Raw genomic sequence first — 21,506 nt, 5'->3', positions numbered from 1 at the left:
AGTTTGTGTAAACAGTTTGAGCTCCGAGGCGTACATATGACCTGATCTTTTAGGGTAAACCAGCTTTAATCACGGTGATAGCTCCTTCATTTTAATTACAAATGCCCGAACAAATAATGTCTTGGTAAAACATACACATAGATATACATAAAATCTCAGCTGATTTACTTTGGCTTTTTTTCATACAAAGTTTACAAACCCGTCATGGGTGGCTGGTTTAACCCTCAGGTGAAAGATGCTCCCAGGTCAGGTTTACAGCAACAAGACGACATGATGACTTCCCAAATGAACCCGAAGAAAAGAATCAGTTTTCTTAATGATATACATTGTCTCCTGGTAATTTATCAAGACGTTTTACACAACTTAGAATCTAAAGAATAACTTAAAATTATTCAGAACAGTTTAAGGACGCTTTTATTGCATCGTGTAAAAGTTCCTCGTTTGGTTTTCAGGCTGTAGTGCAAATATTTCTTCTTCTTTGGCAGCGCCGGATCAGAAAACCGTGTAGCTGTTGGTTTCTCCATATCCCGCCTCCTGCAGGTACTGCTCGATGTTAATCGCCCCGGGCGCTTTCAGGACTCTGTCAGAGGCACCCTTTTCTCCCGAGACCAGTTTTCGGCTCACTTCAGCCAGCAGGGGGCGATCTTGCTCCTTCCACTGGCAGCAGCTCTTAATGAGGGCGTATCTGTGGGGGGAAATTAGGTTTTTTAGAGTGGGGCGTTTGTAATGACGTTAGGTGGGGCGTGCGGCGGACACTCACAGAGCGTTGGAACAGCTGGCGGGCTTCTTCAGACTTTTTCCTCGTTGATGAAACTGCAGGAGCTCGTTAACTGAGATCTCTGCGAACGGAGCTTCGCCTGGGAGGGGAAAAAAACAAAAATTCATGCAAACCTGATTATATCAAATCTGAAATATATCAGAGCAGTTGATAGAAATTGAATCCTTACAATCTGTTGTTGTGTTCTGTGTGGCCATTTAACGTAAACTCAGTTAATCTTTAAAAATGGTTCTATTTTTATCCTCTAAATCAATATTTAGTAATAAATGTGACAGTTAATGTTTACTACATCAATGCTACACAAAATAAATACTTGGCTGCAAGAAAATAAAATCAAGAAATTATCTTATCGTAGATAAACTTAAATGTTGTTTAAAAAAATCTGATTAAAATATCCATTAATATTTGATTAATTCCAAAAGATCATTATAGATCCGTGCACAGCCAGTGTAGCGAATTTATTACACAAGAAGCTAAAAGTCAAACATTTTATTTTGAAAGGACAATTTAAGTGGTTAGAGCATTTGGGTTTTTTGAGATTGAAATTAAATAATTTAATGTTTAGCTTTTTTTTTTTTTTTCAACTAAATAGATTACAGGAACATGTGGAAGACTGGATGAGTCACAGCAAATGGTTTATTTTTGAAAGTTTGACAGATGATCCTGTTTTGGACTAATTTAGACAATTAAACTGACAGCTTAAGGCACCNGGGGGGCAGATGGACCTCCTCCAAAAAATATTTTTGCTCATTTTCAAAGTCCCTGATAAAGGTATTCAGAGAAGTACATTTGGATTAATTAATATCCTCAAAAGCTACAGCTGGACTTACCCAAAGTGGCCATTTCATACAGTAAAACTCCAAACGACCAGCTGGAGAGACACGGAGACAAAAGGACATCAGCTTTGAAAATCAGGAAACTTCTACGAAACAGTTTTATTGACTTTAAACTGCGGAGACATTCATTAGAGGCTATACGTTCAATAAAACAGCAGCTGATTTGTGACGAAGGTGCCACAGCACTCACACATCACTGCTCTGAGTGGCGGATTTCTTGACCAGCACTTCTGGCGCCTGCCACTTCTTCATGCCGGGGTCGTCCTTCTGGGTGGCTTTCTGGTCCTTCCTCGTGTAGACGCCGTGCAGACCCCAGAGCTTCGCCGTCAGCTGCCCGCTGACCAGAACGCTGTGGGCCCGGACGTTTCCATGCAGGAGATCTTTGCTGTGCAGGAACTCCTGGTGGATCCAGCGAGAAACAAGGATGGTATAACTGAACTAAAATGAGCTGAAATGAGCAAATCATTACAAGATATAACTATAGGATAAAAATAGAACAACGCTAGCTAAAAGTAGCAAAACACTAACTGAAAAAATTTTAAAAAGCAAAGGGCTAGCTAAAAGTAGCAGAACAGTAACTAAAAGTAGAAAAAGGCTAGTTAAATAGTAAAGGAGCTACAGGCTAGCTGTAACATACAGGCAGTAAAATGGGAGCTAGAAGTTAAACACAGCTAAGGGCAAGCTGATAGCTAAAAAGAAAAACCAAAAAGCTACATAAAAGCAGCAGAAAAGTAGCTAAAAACTAAAAGGAGCTAAAGGCTTGCTAAAACTAGCAAAAAAACTGGGTGAAAACTAAAAGTAGCATAACCATAGTTTCAAGTAGCTCAAAGCTAAAGGTAACAAAAGGTGAACTAAATGCTAAAAGTAGCAGAAGAGTAGCTAAAAGCTAAATGAAGCAAAAAGCTACCAAAAGCTAAAAGTAGCACAAGAAGTAAAAAGATGTTTTTGAGAGAACTGAAAAGATCTTAAATAGGTGGTGAAAATATTTGTAGATAAATTTGAAGATTTTGTATAAAAGTTACAAAAAACAAACGTTACAGCACCCAGCTCCTGGATGAGCTGAATGTTTTGATACACAAATGGCTAAAATGAAAATTATGGAACAAATCAGTGGCCTAGTGGTAGAGTGTCTGCTCTGAAACTGGGAGGTTGTGGGTTCAATCCCCGGCCGGGTAATACCAAAGACTGTAAAAATGGGACCCATTGCCACCCTGCTTGACACTCAGCATTAAGGGTTGGATTTGGGGGGTTAGATCACCAAATGACTCACTGTTCTCTTAGGGGATGGATCAAATTTCGCACACTCAGGTGCATGACAATCAGTGGTACTTTTACTTTAATAAATGGGATAGTAGAACAAAGTGAATGCTGAATCAACGTTCACACAGAGACACATTTTAACGAGGACTTGAGTGTAAAACGTGTACGAACCAGAGCTGAGGCCACTTGTTTGGCCATGGTAAATATTCTCCTCTCAGTCATCTCACAGGGAGGATCCACGTTGTTCTGGAAAAACAAACACAGGTTAGGGTTAGGGTTAGGGTTAGGTTAGGGAAATCGTACAGGTTTGCAGAGCTTCGTTGTTGTCTGCCCCCCGCATCCTTTACCTGTCTGCACCTCCACAAGTAGCTGAGCAGGTCCAGGTTCTCCAGCTCCTCCACCACCGTGACCAGAGGAGCTCGAAGTGAGACCACGCCGAGCAGTTCCGGCAGGAACGGGTGGGGTCCCAGCTGGGACAGGAAGGAAGCGAAGCCCAGAAAGCCGTGTCTCTCTGTGGCGTCGGCCGAATCTGCAGGAGGCCAAGATGGAGACGATCAGGTTCAGACTTCTGGATCTAAAAAAAAAAGAGGAGTCAATCGAAGCTCTGCCTACCGTTCAGGACCCGCAGGACCACGTTCCTGTTCTCCATGCGCGCCCTGTAGAGGGACACGGAGGACCCGGAGCGCAGGGAGGTGGCGGGCAGAGGGGCCACCAGGTTGAAGGACTCGGGCAGCCTCTGGCGGGGCAGCTCTCTGGGCTGGGCGACGGGGGTGAAGCTGGTCCGGGCGGGCGGCGGGGCGGCGGCGGGGGGGTTGGCGAAGGCACTCGGCGTCGTGGACAGGGTTTTGGTGATGAAGCTGTTCGGAGGCTGGAAGGTGGAGTAGGAACTGGGCATGTCCAAGGCGATGCTTTCGTGCTCGAGGACATCGATACCCGGCGGGGCTGCAGCCGGAGAGAGAGAGGAGCGTTAAAGGGGAGGAGCTACATCCCAGACCTGAAAAACTGCAGCAGTTCCACTGAAACCACATAAATCAGATATCTCAATTAGGCAAACATTAATTATTACATAAAGTATTTTAGGTTTTAATGTGTTTTTGTGTCGCTCTCGTTGAATGCATGAAAAGAAATCAATCCGAGACAAGATTTTTTTATTCAAAACTATTTAAATCAACCCGGTTAAGTTGAGAACCAACAGTAGATAAAAAAATTTGAATATAAATACCCTGTAAGTACCTAGTACAGACAGGATCATATATTAGCTTTACGTAACAAGAATAAATCAATTAACAGTCCTAAACTCTATACATTGCTTTTTGTTTTTTTAAATGTCGTTACTTTCACAGTAAAGCTAGTTTCCACTGATTTGTTACCCATGTCGTTGACAAAAATCCCAAATTATGTTAATTACACGAGTTTAATCATTGGGAAATCACTGCTTTGCATTTGCCTTTGAGGAATCTATCTTCTGTTTTGTTTCAACATTATGATGATGTTTAAACCACGACTTGAACATTTATTTATGACACACAAACGACAGCACAACCCACAGCAGCACCTTTTAAAGGACAGGTGGAAACTTTTAATATTCTTGGATGTATTTAGATCACTTTTAATAGAATATTATCTAACAACAAAAACCCCGTCAACCAGGATGCAGCCGAGCGTGGAGCCTTTTAAAACGGTGTTCGGAGGCGTGTTTCGGTGTGACACCCACCGTCGATGCCCTGCAGCATCCTCCTGGAGGTGGACTTCTGGCGGCGCGGTCGCAGTCGCTCCACCTTCTCAGGGCAGAAGTGGAGCAGCAGGATGAAGACCAGGACCACCAGGAAGCTGGAGAGCAGGAGGAGCGGCACCACGATGACCTCCTGCTCGTACACGCGGATCTCTGCGCACAGGGGTTTCGTTCCACAGCAGGAGCTTAAAGACGTGCGTGCTTTAAAGGGTTTCGGTTGGATTCATATCGCCGGTGTCTGTCTGTTAGCAAAATATCTCATGAACTACTAGATAGATTTTAATGAAACTTTCAGGGAGTAGTCATCGAATGTGCGTCTACAACTGATTAACTTTTGGAGTCTATTCAATTCAAGGTGATTGCTACAGCTAATTAAAATTACCGGGCCCAAAAAATGGCTATAAATCAGTTAATTTTACAGATACTGACCTAAAATTTGGTGTGGTAGTAGCTGAGATTAATACCTAACAAATATTCTGAGCACTCATGGATTGTGCAGGATCTTTGCTTAAAATTCTGCCAATAACACTAAGGATTTAACTCTGTCTGTCTGTTAGCAAGGTAGCTCATGAGCCACTGTACGGATTTTAATGAAACTTTCAGGAAATCATCACTGGGTGTTCATCTACAACTGATTAACTTTCGGAGCTGACCCTTTTCAAGATGGTTGCCACAGCCAACTGATCGTAGAAAAACACAAGAATGGCTGTAATTCAGTCAGTTTCACAAATATTGTGCTACAGTTTGTTATGATAGTAGCTGAGAGTCATATACAACACATACTCCAAGTGCTACTCATTGGGCAAGATCTTTGCTTAAACCATTAGCATTAACATTTGGACTCAACCCTGCTTGTCTGTTAGCAGAATATCTTGTTAAACAGTGGACAGAATTTAATGAAACTCTCAGAAAGCAATCATTAGATGAATGTCTACAACTGATTAACTCAATCAATCTGATCCAAGATGGGCTCCGCAGCTTATCAACGTCAGGCGACACAAACATGGCTGTAACTCAGTGAATTTTACAGCGATTCAGCGGAAATTTGTTGTGGTAGTAGCTGAGAGTCATTTACAACGCACAATCTAAGCGTGACGTCTCGCAATCCGAGACTGGTGGCGAGTGACATGCATTCCTTCAAGGAATGCTAGACCTTTGTTTTTTTTATTTTTGATCAACCACATAAAAGCTTTTGGTAACCAGGGGGAGGATATGAGAGGATCAGCTGTTTCATGAACACAAAAGATGAAACTTACCACAGACGGTGTCTCCCTGTTTGCACAGAGAGTTTGAGTTGGACGACATCCTGCCAAATAAAACAAACAAAAAAAGGGACAGATTTCAGGAAAAGTTCATTTATCCTGCGGCGTTTACACGGCCAGACTTCACCGCCAGAAGCATCAGGTTATTTCCAGCTTTTTACACTAAAACTTCACTTTTTTTCACGTAAAAGAAACACTGAAGCCTTTGTTGCAGATGAACACAAATACTATAGAAGCGCAGGATGTGATCCATAACAACAAACAGAGCCTGGCCTTCCTAAAAGTCCTGCTGTATCTGTTCACAGTAATGTGACACGTAACCAGGAAGAAAAGGTGTCTGCCTAATGATGATGTAAATGAGACCTTCAGATGTTGTGTTAAAACACATCCAAGCTTCCTTTCCCCCTTTTTTTATTCAGTCTGTTTAGTTGTTTTTTTTTTAACTGCTTGACAAAGACACTTAAATTATTAGACACATTTCTAGGCCACATCTTTGAAAATGTCAGACACAGACACAGGAATCGTCTGGAACAAAATGATCTTCATGCCGTATGACTCTTTTACTGATGTTTTAGTAAAGATATATATCATATAAGATAAGAGAAAAGACATTTGAGCCACACAAGGAAACTCTCGGCCCACACGATCAGCCTTTTACGTCACGTCCAAGAAGTCTAAACCTGTTTATCTGCATTTTTTGGGCTCATTTTCTGCTGCCATACACACCCAACACCTAAACATAAAGGGCGCCGACTCAGGCTGAAAACGGCCTAAAGAAGAGCAGGAAATAAGGTAGAGGATCGTGTTAAATAAGTAAAGACACCCAGCAGAAATCAGCTCAGACTGCCTCCCTTGCCTTTATCTTTTCAAAACAGACAGTAAGTCAAGAGTGAGTCGTTACCTTGTGTGTTTTTATACTTCTGTGCTTCAAATAAGAAAGTAAGGGAGTTGAATCCAGTTTAGAGGGTGGGTTTGTGGCTCCCTCCGTCACAACATGATGTCAGCAGATCGTGGCGTCCTGCTTCAGCTCCTCACATCCTCATGGTGTTGTTTTCTCTGCGCTGATCCGTCAGGCTCAGGGGATCAGTTCGCTGCTCCCTCCACCTGCCGTGCTGTCCTGGCTCCACCCTCACCTGCGCCTCCTGTCTCTGTCACTGGCTGGGCCCAGGTGATGCTGCAGAGTCAGATCCTCTGCTGCTTGTTCTCGTTCTAGCAGGTTCTATTAAAAAACCCGTCTCTGTTGAGGAGCTCCCGGGCGTCGGGCACCTCACACCCTGCCTCTCCGCTCTTTGTTCCTGGAAACTGGTCCTGCCGCTCCTCATCCCAGTCCAGTTTCCAGCCCTCTGTCTCACATGTTTGGCCTTTTTTAACCTGGAACCTGCATGGCTGGATTCTCTGGAGTATTTAGACAACAGAAGTCTCTCTCTCTCTCTCTCTCTGTCTCTCTCTCTGTCTCTCTCTCTGTCTCTCCCTTTCTCTCTGTCTCTCTGTCTCTCTGTCTGTCTCTCTCTCTCTGTCTCTCTGTCTCTCTGTCTCTCTCTCTCTGAATGGGACTTAATGTTGATTTAACATTCACACTCTGCCACTTCTGCATACTTCGGGTTATTTTAGCCACTCATGTATCAAAACATTCAGCTCATTCAGGCGACAGGGACCATCACTTTCAATTGTTGCAACAAAATAATTAACTTTATTACCGAATTATTACCCTGTAAAAATATATTATCTCCTCGATTCCTGAAACCTGCTCCAGCAGGTTTTGTTTCTTATGCTGCTTTTAGCTTTAAATTAGCCTTTTGCTACATTTACTTTTAGCTCACATTTTTCTATTTCTGCCATTTAGCTACCATTTTGCTTAGTGGTTTTTTTTTTAACTTATATTTAACCTTTTTCTGGTTTAGACTAACTTTTCGCTTCTTTTTGGCTTTTAGCTACCCTCTAGCTACATTGAAGTTGTAGCTATCATTTTGCTACTTTAAGCTTTTAGTTAGCTTATTGCTACATTTAGCTTTTAGCTTGTTTTGTTGAGCTTTAACAACTGAAATGAGGTTCAGTTTCTGCAGTCATTAAGCTCTCAGCATTCACTGTAATTTTACCAAAAAGAAATAAATTCCATAGTTTGTATTTATTTTTATTTTGTTGTGTTGTTCTCTGGTTTGACTTTGTTTTACCTGTAGTCCATAAATAAAACACCTGCAGCTCTGAACAGGAAGATGACGGCCGATGTTGTCAAACTGGAACTTTAACACAAACGTCATAATTTATTGACTCGCCGTGTTGTGGCAAGAAGCTGCAGCGTATTTAACCCACATTGAGAAAGATGAGATTTACACCAATTCAGGCATAAAGCAAAACACACCCACATATCCTCTGTTACTGTAAACACACACACACACACACACAGGAAGGAGAAAACACCTCTGATTTATTCAACTGAGGGAGAAAACTTAGAAACTTGAAGGTAATTTTCTTCAGTTCTGTTTTACTGATTTGCTTCACAGATGATTAAAGAATTTGTCCCAAACTGAGACGCTTTCGCTCCTCGTCTGAGCCGAGAAATCCTCTCCTGAAAACTGGCTTGTAAACAATCATTAAATGACCACAAAATAAAACTCTCCTGTCTGCACGGTGTCACAACACAGATGAAGAGACGAAATCGGCTGGATGAGGATTTGTTTTGATGCGTTTACAGCTGCCCTGTTGGACTGATGTTCATTAAAACTAAATAAACGTCCAGTGGCACAAAATCTGATTTCTTTATCAACATAATATTCTCGTGAATATCATTTAGAAAACATGTTTGTTAGACTAAAATGATTCACATTAACTTTATTCACTTTCTTTGCCAGGACAGCTTGATGAATTAACTGTTTTTTCTGCATTTTATTTGGTTTATGGACAAATATTCAGACTTTTTAAAACTCGTATTACTCAGAAATTGTTGTTCTATAAATTATAAAAAAAGCCCTTTGAAGTGTTAATGCTTTTTGTTCTTTATTAAAAAGAAAACTGTTGTTTCAATTTTGACTCATCTCTTTAACAGCAATAAATCATGTTATTCTAGAGTTTAATTGTTAAGCTCACATATTATTTTACTTTTTTTTTTCCACTCATGTTTATAATTTCACATCCTAAACAGGAGTAAAAAATGTGCTCGTCAAACTTCTTATTTGGGATTTTCTTATCTTGTTGGTGCTCATGTTTACGTAAATTTATCCAAAGATTAACAAAGTTTTCAGCATCATACCAAGTTCAGAGCTGATGACAGCATTATTAACAAAACGCAGCTCTTATTTCATAAATTAGTGTTTTTATTAGAAGCACAAACATCAACAAAACCTCATGATTCCTTCTGATTAAATTCAAGGTGAATTAACTTAACAGGGATATAAATCAGTTACATATCAAACACGTATCTGCTGCTTTAGAAAAAAAACAAACTTCTAAATCAAACTAAACTTTTATTTATTTATTTTTTCCCAAGGCAAACATTAAGTGTCCTAAATGATCCGAGCACAAGATTCATCTCAGGTTCTGTCGCCCGCCCCGCCTCTTAATTATTCAGGTTTACTGAGAACTGCTTGATTGCAGAAGGCACGGCTGAAGATTCAGGAGGTTCGAAATGTGTCAGCGAATTATTCTGAACTTTTCAGGGAGTGAGAGCAGGACGAGCAGACGGCTCTCAGCTCACAGCCTGGCAGCGGAATTATCCGGATTGGGTCCCAACCACTTCTCCCCTGAAACAGAGAACACAGCTAGACTGAATAATAATAATAAAGGTTTGGACACACCTTTTTTTTTTCAAAATTAATTACGTTCGTGTGTAAAAACCTTTTGTTTGGTTCTGTCAGTCTGAAGTTTTACTCAGGAGTGGGTAAAACCTAACAATGAACTTTATTCACGCTGTTGTTTTTGAACTTCTTTTTGTGCTTTTTTTTAGCCACTCAGGAATCAAACTGTTCGGCTCGTTCAGGGGAGTGGACGCTCTGACTTTGGGTTTTTGTAACTTTTTACACTTTTCAAAATGTTTTAATTTATTTACAAATAATTTCACCATAGAAAAATATTAAGATTTTTTCAACTTCTTCAAAAACTTTGTTCTCTTTGAGCTTCAGCAGACTGAGTCTGGTTTGGTCTTTTTTAGGTTTTAACTACAGCTGTGCTACTTTTAGCTTCTAGCTAACCATTTGATACTTTTATCTAGCCTTTTGCTCCTATTAGCTTTTAGCTAAGCCTATGCTGCTTTTTTAGCTAACCTTTGGTGCTTTTAGCTATCATTTAGCTACTTTTAGCCACCCTATTACTACTTTGGCTTTTAACTAGTCCTTCCTACTTTTAGTTAACCTTTTGCTGTTTTTAGCTAAGCTTTTGCTGCTTGTCTAGCATTTTGCTCATTTTTGCCTTTAGCTTGCCATTTGCTACTTCTAGCATCTAGTTATAATTTTTCTACTTTTAGCTTTTAGCTAACTTTTTGCTACTTTCAAGTAGTGTTTTGCTTCTTTTAGCTAGTGTCTCCAGTGAAATAAATCCAGTTAAGGCTAAATAGTGAGATATTTGACAGGATTTCATTTCTCACCGATGCAGTGGGCCATCAGCTCGAATCTGTCAGACCCAAAAAACATCTGTGGCGTCCCGTCGATGTGACACACCAGCAAAGGGAAGCCGAACGCCTGTGAAGAGGCAAAGGGAAGATTTGCTTTAGTTATTTCACTTTTATGTTGTTGTTTTTTTTACTTCTACAAGGAGAGCTGAAGCTCAACCGACCCCGTATTTCAGCGCAGCCTCGGTTGTGTTTTTAAGCTTGTCTTTGATCTCCTGTGAGGTGGACAACTTCAGCACCTCCTGGATCTCACCGTCAGTCAGTCCCGCTCTCTTCGCTGCCTGCGACCAGAGACGTGAGAGTAAAGAGTCCCTCTCAACCTACTGAGATGCCTCCCGTGTGTTTGTGTAAAGTAAATAAAAGAAGGTTTGACCTCAGAGAGGGATGCAGGTTCTGTGATGTCTTTGTCCTCGCTCCAGATCCGCCTCCACAGCTCGCGGGAAACCTGCTCCACCTGCTTGTCTCCACCTTTCTCCTGCTGCTGCACCGCTGTCACGAATCGCATCGCAGACAAAGTACCTAAAAACAAAAACAGGAGGACCTGACATTCTGTTTTATTGGAGCAAATAGCACGACTGCTGCCTTCTGCAAAACTGGATTACCAACTAACTATGAAAGTATCAGAATACTCAGTACTATGCCCACTGTTTACTAGTAATAAATGTAAAGAAGTTTATTAGTGAAAACCCAAATAAAGTGTAATATAAAACTTGGTGAATCTATGTACACAGTGGGTGCTTTATGTCTTTTAGTTTAGTATTTTTTACTCGTTAACCTTAAATTTCAGCTTCAGTTTCACGAGAGACAGAGCCAATAACCTGATTTTCTCTGCTCAGCTCTGTACCTTGTACTGTAATTGTACCTTTTTGGAACATGGCCTCAAAGACATCTGACGGTGGCTGAAGAGGGACACCACAGTATTTCGCCAAGAGGTCCAGATCTTTGGTCATGTAGAGAAACTTGTTCGGAACCAGACCTGGAGGCTTGTTGCCTGTCATGAAGACATATCAGACCTCAGTCTAAGTCCACATAAACACCTAAAAGATCAACACACCACGTGTATTCACCTGATCCCTGCATGACGCCTCCCAGAAACGCAGGACGCAGCTTCAGCTCGATGTTCCACACATTTCTGTAGCGACATATGATCTGTAAACACAACCGAGTGTTGGTGGAGGGGGAAAAGCTGTGTGTAAAATCAACCTGTTCAGGAAACAAACCTCAAAGCCGAGCCAGGAGTACGGGGAGACCACGTCGTAGAACAGCTCGACCACTTTCCTGGAGCTCATCTTCAGGAGGTCACAGGTGTTTAGATGGACTCTTTTACTCTTTTTAAATCGATTAATGTGGGACACAAAGGCAGTCTGCCTTTACCTCAAGCAGCCTGGAGCGTTTCCGAGTGAGTCAAAGTTCAACTAACATCAGGCGGAGCAGCCAGACGTGATGTTTGCAGCTAAATTTCGGATATAAACTTGTGAAAAAATAAACTAGAGACTTTCTAAAACTTCCTAAAATTTAGGACATTAGCCGAACAGAAAAACTGCAGAGAACAAATTTTAAAACACAACGCTATTTCTGAAGAAAAACTTCAAATAAACGTTCGACCGCTTCCGGGTTCTTCTTCTTCGGGTGTTTATTAGCAGTAGATAAACAATGTTAAGGTACGCCGGCGCCACCAGCTGGTAGCCATGTTGTGTTTTTCAGACAGGAAGGTAATAAAATATTAAACGTTTTCGTAAAACGTCTTCTTGGTCAAATTACATTTTTATTTCCCTCAGACCTTTGATCAACTCTGTTCTTTGTTTTAAACAAGATGAATTAAAGGCAACTGAACTTCTCAATTAATTCTTAAAATATATTATTTCGATTCTGATAGGATTAAAATGTTTGGTTTATTGAGAATTTACAAAAGTGTATTTATTTCTGCATTATATGTATAGCATTATTTACAATTTCCTCTTCCTAAGAAAAAAATACAACTACTTGTATTTATTTTCTGGTTTCTTTCTTCTCTCTTTCCTCAGCTGTATAATGCAATACTGCCACCTGGATGGAAGTTTACACACACCATTTTTTAATTATATTGCTATGTTATAGACCGACAGTAAACAAAACATATAACACAACAGAATACATTTAAGAAAAAAAAATATTTTTGAAAACAATATAACATTTCACAGAACACTACAAGACTGAAAGCACATAAAGACATAAATATTTTATAAAACAAAATTGACATAATGTGAACCCTTTATAAAACTTAAAACACACACACACAAAATAATACAACGACCAAAATTAAGTCAATAACATTGCTGTTTATACTCTATGCTGCCTTTAGTGTTTGTTTTTTTACAGAAAAGCCATACCCTCATAAGTACCCTGTAAGTACTCTGTACATACACTTGTAAGTACCCTGTAATTACCCTGTATATAGTACCATAAGTATTTTGTTATTACTCAGTATGTATCCATGTAAGTATCCTGTAATTACCCCACAGGTACCCCTGTAAGTACTGTTTAGTTACCCTGTAATTATCTTTTATGTACCCCTATAAATTCCCTGTAAGTACCCCTGTAAATAGCTTGTAGGTACCAGGTTGTATGACTGAATGTATTGATACCATAAATGTTTATTTATATTGTGGGTGTTTTAAAAAACTGCTACAAATGTTTGTTTTTTTTTCCCCGTATCACTGAACTCCTTTATTGGGTGATAGATTAATAAATCAAGCCCTAAAACGAACTCTATCTTTCTTCTTTTACAAGTTTTTCATCCTTTACTTCAATCTAAACTCATTACGGAAACAAAACTGAATGGAAACTGTTTACATTTCCTAATCTTTCTTGGGAGTTTATTCATCAAACTATCAATCTAATTCAATTTAAAGGATCTCTGTATTCTAAAATATGTCTTCTATGATTGTAAAATAATTACATTTTCTGAAAAAATCTATTTACTTTTACACTCTATTTACAAATAAGCAATCCACAGCAATGATATAGATCGTAAAGGCTAATCTATAATAGTGTGTGGCTCTGAAATCTTTAAGTTAAAAGTGTTTTTTATGTCTCCTCTTGAGGACTCGCTTGATCTTTGAGTTCAGATGTTGCTGAATCGTCAGACAGGAGTCCTGAAGATTTGTCACTGAAAAGGAAATGAACGATGAGCTGTTTCCTCCTCAGCTCATAAAAATATCAAATATTACATATTTGTTTAGCCTCACCTCTCTCCATCTTTCTCTGGCTGTAAAAAGAAGAACATAATAACTTCAGTCTTTTTTAAATAGGTAGTTAAATCTGTTTGTTTTTATTTTTTTTTTACCTTAGGCTTGTGTGACATGTTGCCAGAGATCTTCCTGGGTACACCCAGATTCTCAAACGAATGGCTCCGAACTCTGATGGCTCTCTAACGGATGAAAAAGTAAAAATAAAGGCTGCACATAAATGAGTCACATTTAGACGTGTTTCTGCGTTCCAGCCCTCACCTTAAAATTTTCAATAAAACCTCCACTTCCCTCAGATGCAGCCCGGACTCCCTCGGAGGCGGGGACGGCAACGAGTGATGGATCGCCCATCATGCACCGGGAACGGGTGAAGAGTTCATTTCTCAAGCTCTCCAGGAGCGATGAGCGCGTACGCAGCTAAACAAGAGACAAGCAGAAGAAAACCCCATACGTCAGAGGAAAATGACATCAAGAACAGGCCTGTGATGGCAACAGGAAAAAAGGCATCAGTGAAATGTTTTTTTTTTCCTCCCTTCTACCTCCAGTCTGTTAAACTGCTCGGCCTTGTAGCAGGAAATCTCTGCATTGATCATCTTGGTGAGAAGGAATTCTCTCAGTTGCGAACGCTAAAAGACGAGACAGAAGAAAACTGTTTGTCACCCTGACACACAATGTAGAGACTTGTACACATGGCTTATATGCCGAACAAGTAAGCCAACAACACATTAAACCATGGCAGGTCAACAGTAAACTTTAATTAGCAGTAAGTGTGTCTAAACCTAGCCTAAAAATTAAGGAAATATGTGTTTGATTGATTATTTATTTGTTGTAGCAATGCTTCTTGACAATACATCTTTAACTGTTGGAAAGGCTGTTTAATTCCACATAAATTGTTCCACTTTTGTGAGGAAAATGCATTTGTGGGTTGAGCAACACTGAGTTGCCCCTATGAAAAACTTTCCAAATCTTCTCTGCCTTATATGCTTTTTCTGCTACTGACTCTTGTTTATTGGATCCAGTGATTGAAGTCTGAAGAAAAAAAAGACAATTTAAGAATTTATTCATTTAACAAACAGGGGCCTAAGTAACATGTGAAAGAACCATACACAGCCACGACAGCCTGGCTCCTCCTCCTCATGCTGCTCACCAGCTTCATCGCACACTGCTGTGGGATGGCATCTCGTCGTCTTGGTCACTTTGGAGTCAAACCAATCACAGAATGAGCTGCTTGACAGAGAAGATTATGCATGCAATCCCACCTACTCAACTCACAAACATATTTTCCAAACAAATGTGGCTCCATTTAAGAGGAAATAAACAGGCTTTCCAATGATGTAAGATTTATTGCCAAGAAGCGCCGTTACAACAAAGAAATAATCGACCAAACACACATTTCCTTACTTTTTATGTTAAGTTTAACCAGCCTGTTTACTGTGATGTGTCAAAAATTGAGATTCTCAGAGAAAAAGTAAGTAAGTATGATTTATTTATTAAGCACCTTTCCCAGATAAAACTAAAACAAAAAAACTGTAAAATAACAATTGAAAACAAGTGCCAATAAAAAGGTAAAATAAGACAATTAAAACACACAATGAAAATACAACATTCAACCGAAAGCCCGTTTTATCAAGAAAGTTTTTAAGTGCTTTTTAAAAGAGTCCTCAGATTGTAAGCAACGCATGACTATTAAATGCAACAAAATCACTGATTAAACATACAAAACAGACAGAGATACGGACAGAGGAAGCGGCACAGCCAGACACAGACACCATCTTTTCCCCAAGTCTAATGAAGAACACTGTGGCTTGACTGCAAATGGAAAAATACTGGACGCGTCAGGAAATAACAGTGGATGAAATGATTTATTACGCTTCTAAGACCGTGAAATACTGATGTTTCTTACGTCTGTGAAAAAGGGAGGATCTGGGATGACCGGACCGAAAGGAGGAACATCTTCTCTGGCTGTAACAGACACCTGGGTGGAAGAGACAACATATATATATATATATATATATATATATATATATATATATATATATATATATATATATATACATGAGTGCATAAGTTCATATTTGAGCAGTGAGGTTAAAACAAAAGTAATCTGTTTGAGCTCGGTATCATAGATAAAAGTAACATGCAACAAAATGAATGAGCATAAATGTAAATTTCATTGTTCACACAAGATGCAAAGTAAATAGATATAGATGGAGTGATAACGTTTGATAATGTGTGTGTGTTTAAGTGTGTGTCTTTGTCTGTTTTGCGAACAAGCAGACACACACACAGACATGGGCAAAAGCATCATTTACCGTAAATAAACGATAGAAATGAGTGAAAATGTTCCTTTGTCTCATCAGCTTGTCTTCATAAATCACCCACCTTGTAGGCCACGCCACCTGCCTCTTCCTCCCTCTGAACTCTTCTCACCACCAGGAAACAGTGCAGGAAGTGAGACTTGATGACGTCACATAAGAAGGGAGTTTGGCCGTCCTGGTACACCAGAGCTACGATGTCGTTCCCAATGTGTCGTTTTCTTTGTAACTGAGGAGGCGCGAATGGGAGGCAGGGAGGAAAAGAGGAAATCACTGCCTGTTTCTGCTCAAGAAACTTTTGTTTTCTGGAGAAGTTGTCTGAAGATAATTTTAGAAAGATGCATGAATCATCGTCAGCACAGATGAGACGGCTCTCTGACCTGCTGTGGGTCACCGTCGGTGTAAGGCAGCTTCGTTGCGACATGGAACATGACTTCTCTACCACGGAAGGAAGTGAAGACCGCTTCACTTCCTGTCTGGCCATGACACACGTCCAGTCCTCCTCTGAAGCTGAAAAAAGATCGCATCTTACGAACTACTGGATGACTCTTAATGAAGCGCTTCAGAAATAATCATTGGATGTGCATCTACAACTGATTAAGTTTGGAGTCAACTCAATTCAACATGGCAGCAGCAGCTAATTAACATTTGCCCACACGGAAAATGCTACGACTCAGCCAGTTTTATAAATACCGAGCTGAATTTTGCTTCTCCACGTCGAGAGGAGCCAGTTCAGGTGGCTCGGGCATTTGATTAGGATGCTTCCTGGACGCCTCTCTGGTGAGGTGTTTCGGGCACGTCACGCCAGGAGGAGGCCCAGAGGAAGACCCAGGACACGCTGGAGGGACTACGTCTCTCGGCTGGCCTGGGAACGCCTTGGGGTTCCCCCAGAGGAGCTGGCCCAAGTGGCTGGGGAGAGGGAAGTCTGGGTCTCCCTGCTTAGGCTGCTGCCCCCGCAACCCGACCCCGGATAAGCGGAAGAAGATGGATGGATGGATGAATTTTGGCGTGGTAGTTGTTGAGATTCATCCCCAACACACACTCTAAGCACTACACATTGTGCAACACCTTAAAACTCTGGCATTAACTTTTAGAGTCAATCCGTTTGTCGGTTAGCAAAATATCTCTTGAACCCTCTGGACAAATCTGAATAAAAAGTGACCTTTGGGTGCATATCTCCAACCAATTAACTTGTGAAGCCAATCCAATTCATGATGGTCAACATTAGCCTACACAGAAATGGTCATACCTCAGTCATTTTTACAAATATAGAGCTCAAATTTGGTGTGGTAGTAGCAGAGTCATTTGCAACACATACTCTGAGCTAACATGTCACAAGACGCCTCACTCTATCGGGTGACATCACCTCTAAGAGTATTTTTAAGGTTTTACCATCATTTATCATAAGCTGGCAGTGGGGTACACGCACTAATAATTATTTAAATGGTGCCTACAGGTTAATGAAAACCCGGGCCTGATTTTACAAACAGCTGTTACCCCGTGAATCCATGCAGCTGAACTGTTTCACCCAGAATCGACAGGAAGTCCTTGAACGGCTCACTTTCCTCGTTGTTACTCAGTATGTCCTCCTCTGTGAGCTTCAGACACAGACATGTGTTATCTGACAGGGAGCGGGTGTGATGAATTGCATTCGTGTATATATAAAAAGACATTTAGCCTCACCTGCCCGTCCTTTTGGTATAATACTCCGAATTTAAAATTAGACGAAACTCTGTGCTCATCAAATGTTGTTATGAGGTCTGGAGCCTGAGGGAAGAAGGAGACAGGGTTTATGTAGATTGGAAGAAGTTTCAAAGTTGAGAAAAAAAAAACCAGGAGCATAAAATGAATCATGTCAGGGTTCTGTTTTGAAATTCAGATTTCAAGGTTTTTGTAATAAACATGCTGATTCACCTTTGTTTCTCACACCTTTTAATATTAAAAGTAGTGAAATTACTCTGTTTTTTAAGAGTATTACCTTGAGGTAGCTGACAACATCAAACTTTAAGACAGTCACTTTATCACAGAGCATCTAAAAAAAGAACAAAATTAACACAATTCAAAAAAATCTCAAGGAGACAGTTTTTGATACTGATACCATTTTCTCACATTTAGAAATGCAGTTTCTACAAACCACCAAAGGAAGTACGTTTTACTCTCCTAATTCTCTTTTGACTACCTCTAAGACACAAATATAGAAGTAAGTAGTTACAGTGCACGTTTTTATTTTGCCCTGAATTTGTAAAACAAAAACAAAACAAACAACTAAAAGAATTTCTTCACATAGATTATTAATCATTTTTCAAAATGGGTCAAACTGACAGCATGCTCTGATGATCTACAACAAAAAAATGCTTAATACATACAAACACATGAACAATTAAACGCCCAGAGTTCCTTAGAGGAATGCCTTTCCTGACAAAGTTTATGAGATCATTTGTGTCAAAAAATGACAAAGTTGTTGCTGTTTCGGTTAAACCTTCAAGAAAACCATTAGATGCAACATGTCCCACTCAGAGTATGTGTTTGTGGATGACTCAGCGACTACTACATCAAATTTTAGCTCAGTATCTGTAAAACTGACTGAATTATTGCCATTTTTGTGCACAAACATTATCCCTTTAGCAAATGACCTCACCTTTCAGTACTCTGTTAAACAGACTCATGTCAGTACTCTGTTTAATGTTGATAAATGCTCTCATTATTAAGTTTTAATTATGCTCTCTGACCTGATTATTTAACTTAAATACTGTACATCTTTTCATTTTAAAATTCATATGCTTGTACCTTTGCTAATTCCACAGCAGAAGGCATGTTGGGGAAAATTGACACAGAGAAAGTCCCATGCAGAGAGCACTCCTTCATCCTGTGGGAGAAAAAGAGACATTCATTTAATTTCATTTTTTGTGATCCAGGATGCAGCTACTTGTATTAACGGTATCAGATATGCAAATTAATATGTATATATATACTGTATATATAAAACAAACCTCTTCAGGCATGATCTGAGATGTTGAAAATATTACATGTAAATGTAGTTTAAATGTAACTTTCTATGAATTCAACTTTTGTTGAAACAAAATGATTACCATCTTAATGAGATCACTTTAGATTATCACCTCTCTTTTACGATTAATAAACAGTCCACAATTCACAGAGGTAGACAAAGTTTTCTCACTTTAAAACTTTGAGTATGAAATGTATTTTCCCCCCATTTCACCTAGAAATGCATCCTAAATATAAAAGTACCAAAAGTTTTATTTAAAACAACTGATTTGTTGCCCGTCCTAAACTCAGATTTCACATGAGAGCAATCTTTTATCTTTCATTAGAGAAAAAAAAAACTTTATCCCCTCAAAAATAAAATCAGAAACAAAACACAGTAAAGTAGCTGCTGTATTTATGAAAAACTGGTATAAAATAGATTAAAATGGGCAAAATTTCAACCTTAGTATCACCCGCAGCCTATTCTCTTCTTCCTCCAAACACACAGAGAGAACCAGAGGCCCCAATGATGGATCCACGGCTGTGAATGAGTGATGATACTGAGGAAGAGGATAAAATATCAGCATCACGCTGTAACAGTTGACACATAGTTCCTCAGTCTCCGGGCACTCACTCGTGAGCGGAAAAACTCGTGGTAGATTTTGGCCTCGCCATCTCGCTCCATGAGGTCGTAGCTCTCCGGATCGAGGTGGGAGGAGGTGGGGCTCAGGTCCACAAGCTTCTCCAGAGGGGGGTCGATCCAGTAGCCTCCCAGCTTGGAGGGAAGGATGAGGGGCAGATCTGAACCTATGGTTAAAAGCTGAGACTAAAAGGTTGGATGAATGTCCGGGGAAAAATCACATCGACACAAAAAGACGAATACAGCGCCTTGAAAAGGTTTTCACACCTCTTAAAATTTTCCACATTTTGTTCTGTTACAACCACAAACTTCAATTATTTTACTGGGATTTTATGTGATAGACCACCACAGAGTAGTCCATAATTGTGAAGTGGAAAGAAAATGATAAACGAAACAAAACAAAAATCTGAAAAGCGTAATCAGGCCTGTTTACTCACTAAAAATTAGCAAAACCAACCGTCTCCATAATCCCCTAATTTGAGTCCATCTGTGTGTAATTTAACCTCAGTATATACCCAGCTGCTCTGTGAAGGCCTCACAGGTTTGTTACAGAACGTTGGTCATCAAAAAGCATCATGAAGACCAAGGAACATACCAGGCAGAGTGGCAGTCTGACACAAACCATGAAGGAGACACAGCAAACGTGTGAAGCTGCTCTGATCAGATGAGACCAAAACTGAACTTTTAGGCTTGAATGTAAAACATCAAGGTTGGCAGAAAGCTGCTGTAACTCCGCACATCGCCCTGAGTACACCATCCCCACTGTGAAGCACAGTGATGGCAGCTTCATGCTGTGGGGATGCTCTTCTTCAGCAGGAACAGGGAAGCTGGTCAGAGCTGATGAGGAGATGTATGGCGCTAAATACAGGACAATTTGAGAAGAGAACCTGTCACATAAAATCCCAGTAAAACACTTTGAACGTCGAGGTTGTGAGGAGACAAAATGTGGAAAAGCTCAAGAGGTGAATACTTGTTCGAGGCGCCGTATCCGTATTGAGGGTTTTCGTTGAACACTAACCTTCAGAGGTAGTGGGAATTCACATCTTTGCTCATCGATCCTGCTGCCCTGATGGACAAGAGCATTATCGATGACAAACATCTGCTGCTCGTATCACACAAGATCAATCCCCCTGAAACTCACCTGCAGCTTCGCAATGATTTCAAACAGTTCTGCTTCCTGACACAGAAAACAGCCGTCAGATGGACGTGACATTAAAGAAAAAGGGAAGGAGGAAGAGGAACACCATGAATGATTAAACAAAAATATGACAATGACTGCATTTCCATGAGAATTTATTAAACGTCTTCAAACAACATTAAGGCAAGGACGGGGTTTTTTTGTTGTTTTTGTACCTTCTGGTTGCCACTGGAGGAGAGCGAGGGCTTTCTGTCCCTGGATGGAGATTCCAGGCCGTCCTGTAGGCTGTTCTCCACAGATTCAGGTCTGAAGCAACAGGTTGGTTTACATCAACAACGCAGCACAATTTGTCACCCCTCCTCCTGCCCTCAGAGTTCAAACGCAGGTTCAAAATAGCTGCAAGTGATGGTGAAAACAAAGCCTCACCTTGTCTCATCCCCGCAGGTGACTCTGTCCACACTGAGAACAAGGAAGTGAGAACAACTTCTTCTTAAATGAAAAGGGTTGTTTCTGACTGAAAAATGTGTAATAAAAGAGAACTTCATTCACCGCAAATTAGAACATAACTCACCTGCCGTACGCCCCAAAAGTGAAACTTCTCTTTCTAGAGAGTGACATGTCACTCCTCTTCTCTCCTTCCATGGCTTTGGTGTCACTCTGGATGTTTGTACACAGAGTCAATCAGGGCTGGCTGAGGTTGAATTAATTCCCTCTATCATTCTGTCTCTCCTCC

At 40.3% G+C, this 21,506-nt stretch overlaps 3 protein-coding genes across 4 annotated transcripts; all 3 read right to left on the bottom strand.

Moving 5' to 3' along the window:
* Positions 1–69: 69 nt before the first annotated feature.
* On the bottom strand, positions 70–7,212 carry styk1b (serine/threonine/tyrosine kinase 1b). Of its 2 annotated transcripts, none has more exons than XM_037980529.1 (10): positions 6,770–7,212; positions 5,863–5,912; positions 4,589–4,848; positions 3,487–3,816; positions 3,222–3,403; positions 3,046–3,120; positions 1,805–2,013; positions 1,609–1,649; positions 761–857; positions 70–685 (listed from the first exon to the last, which is right to left on the bottom strand). In XM_037980529.1, exons 3-10 carry the CDS (start codon positions 4,605–4,607, stop codon positions 493–495), a joined length of 1,146 nt encoding a protein of 381 aa, XP_037836457.1. In that variant the 5' UTR covers positions 4,608–4,848; positions 5,863–5,912; positions 6,770–7,212; the 3' UTR covers positions 70–492. The 2 variants fall into 2 exon arrangements, with proteins under 2 accessions (XP_037836457.1, XP_017270909.1); XM_017415420.3 differs by having other exon boundaries at positions 4,589–4,759.
* Positions 7,213–8,923: 1,711 nt separating this feature from the next.
* Positions 8,924–12,098, bottom strand: LOC108235447 (glutathione S-transferase kappa 1). Its single transcript, XM_017415468.2, has 7 exons — positions 11,689–12,098; positions 11,536–11,617; positions 11,331–11,459; positions 10,842–10,987; positions 10,633–10,749; positions 10,445–10,538; positions 8,924–9,605 (listed from the first exon to the last, which is right to left on the bottom strand). Exons 1-7 carry the CDS (start codon positions 11,755–11,757, stop codon positions 9,556–9,558), a joined length of 687 nt encoding a protein of 228 aa, XP_017270957.1. The 5' UTR covers positions 11,758–12,098; the 3' UTR covers positions 8,924–9,555.
* Positions 12,099–13,080: 982 nt separating this feature from the next.
* On the bottom strand, positions 13,081–21,506 carry si:ch1073-90m23.1 (rap1 GTPase-activating protein 2). The gene is made up of 19 exons (XM_017415407.3): positions 21,345–21,506; positions 21,200–21,232; positions 20,989–21,079; positions 20,777–20,812; positions 20,654–20,701; positions 19,630–19,821; positions 19,458–19,555; positions 18,798–18,876; positions 17,989–18,042; positions 17,694–17,777; positions 17,508–17,608; positions 16,391–16,520; positions 16,078–16,239; positions 15,599–15,670; positions 14,235–14,321; positions 13,957–14,112; positions 13,794–13,877; positions 13,696–13,715; positions 13,081–13,616 (listed from the first exon to the last, which is right to left on the bottom strand). Exons 1-19 carry the CDS (start codon positions 21,413–21,415, stop codon positions 13,535–13,537), a joined length of 1,680 nt encoding a protein of 559 aa, XP_017270896.1. The 5' UTR covers positions 21,416–21,506; the 3' UTR covers positions 13,081–13,534.

Source organism: Kryptolebias marmoratus, linkage group LG16, assembly GCF_001649575.2.
Source record: "Kryptolebias marmoratus isolate JLee-2015 linkage group LG16, ASM164957v2, whole genome shotgun sequence".
In the NCBI taxonomy this organism is placed as follows: domain Eukaryota; kingdom Metazoa; phylum Chordata; class Actinopteri; order Cyprinodontiformes; family Rivulidae; genus Kryptolebias; species Kryptolebias marmoratus.
This window is presented reverse-complemented; position numbering and strand designations above follow the sequence as displayed.

What these genes read in the sequence shown, in the direction of transcription:
- styk1b (XM_017415420.3), bottom strand. Translation starts at nt 5,911, where the DNA reads ATGTCGTCCAACTCAAACTCTCTGTGCAAACAGGGAGACACCGTCTGT. An exon ending in GGTCCTGCGGGTCCTGAACG is followed by an intron (nt 3,404 to 3,486) that starts GTAGGCAGAGCT and finishes GGCCTCCTGCAG; the next exon opens with ATTCGGCCGACGCCACAGAG. An exon ending in AACAAGTGGCCTCAGCTCTG is followed by an intron (nt 2,014 to 3,045) that starts GTTCGTACACGT and finishes TGGATCCACCAG; the next exon opens with GAGTTCCTGCACAGCAAAGA.
- LOC108235447 (XM_017415468.2), bottom strand. Translation starts at nt 11,757, where the DNA reads ATGAGCTCCAGGAAAGTGGTCGAGCTGTTCTACGACGTGGTCTCCCCG. An exon ending in ACTCCTGGCTCGGCTTTGAG is followed by an intron (nt 11,618 to 11,688) that starts GTTTGTTTCCTG and finishes TTGTGTTTACAG; the next exon opens with ATCATATGTCGCTACAGAAA. An exon ending in GCTGATGGCCCACTGCATCG is followed by an intron (nt 9,606 to 10,444) that starts GTGAGAAATGAA and finishes TCTCTGTTTCAG; the next exon opens with GGGAGAAGTGGTTGGGACCC.
- si:ch1073-90m23.1 (XM_017415407.3), bottom strand. Translation starts at nt 21,415, where the DNA reads ATGGAAGGAGAGAAGAGGAGTGACATGTCACTCTCTAGAAAGAGAAGT. An exon ending in ACGAGTTTTTCCGCTCACGA is followed by an intron (nt 19,556 to 19,629) that starts GTGAGTGCCCGG and finishes CCTCTTCCTCAG; the next exon opens with TATCATCACTCATTCACAGC. An exon ending in CAGGTGGCGTGGCCTACAAG is followed by an intron (nt 15,671 to 16,077) that starts GTGGGTGATTTA and finishes TCTTCCACCCAG; the next exon opens with GTGTCTGTTACAGCCAGAGA.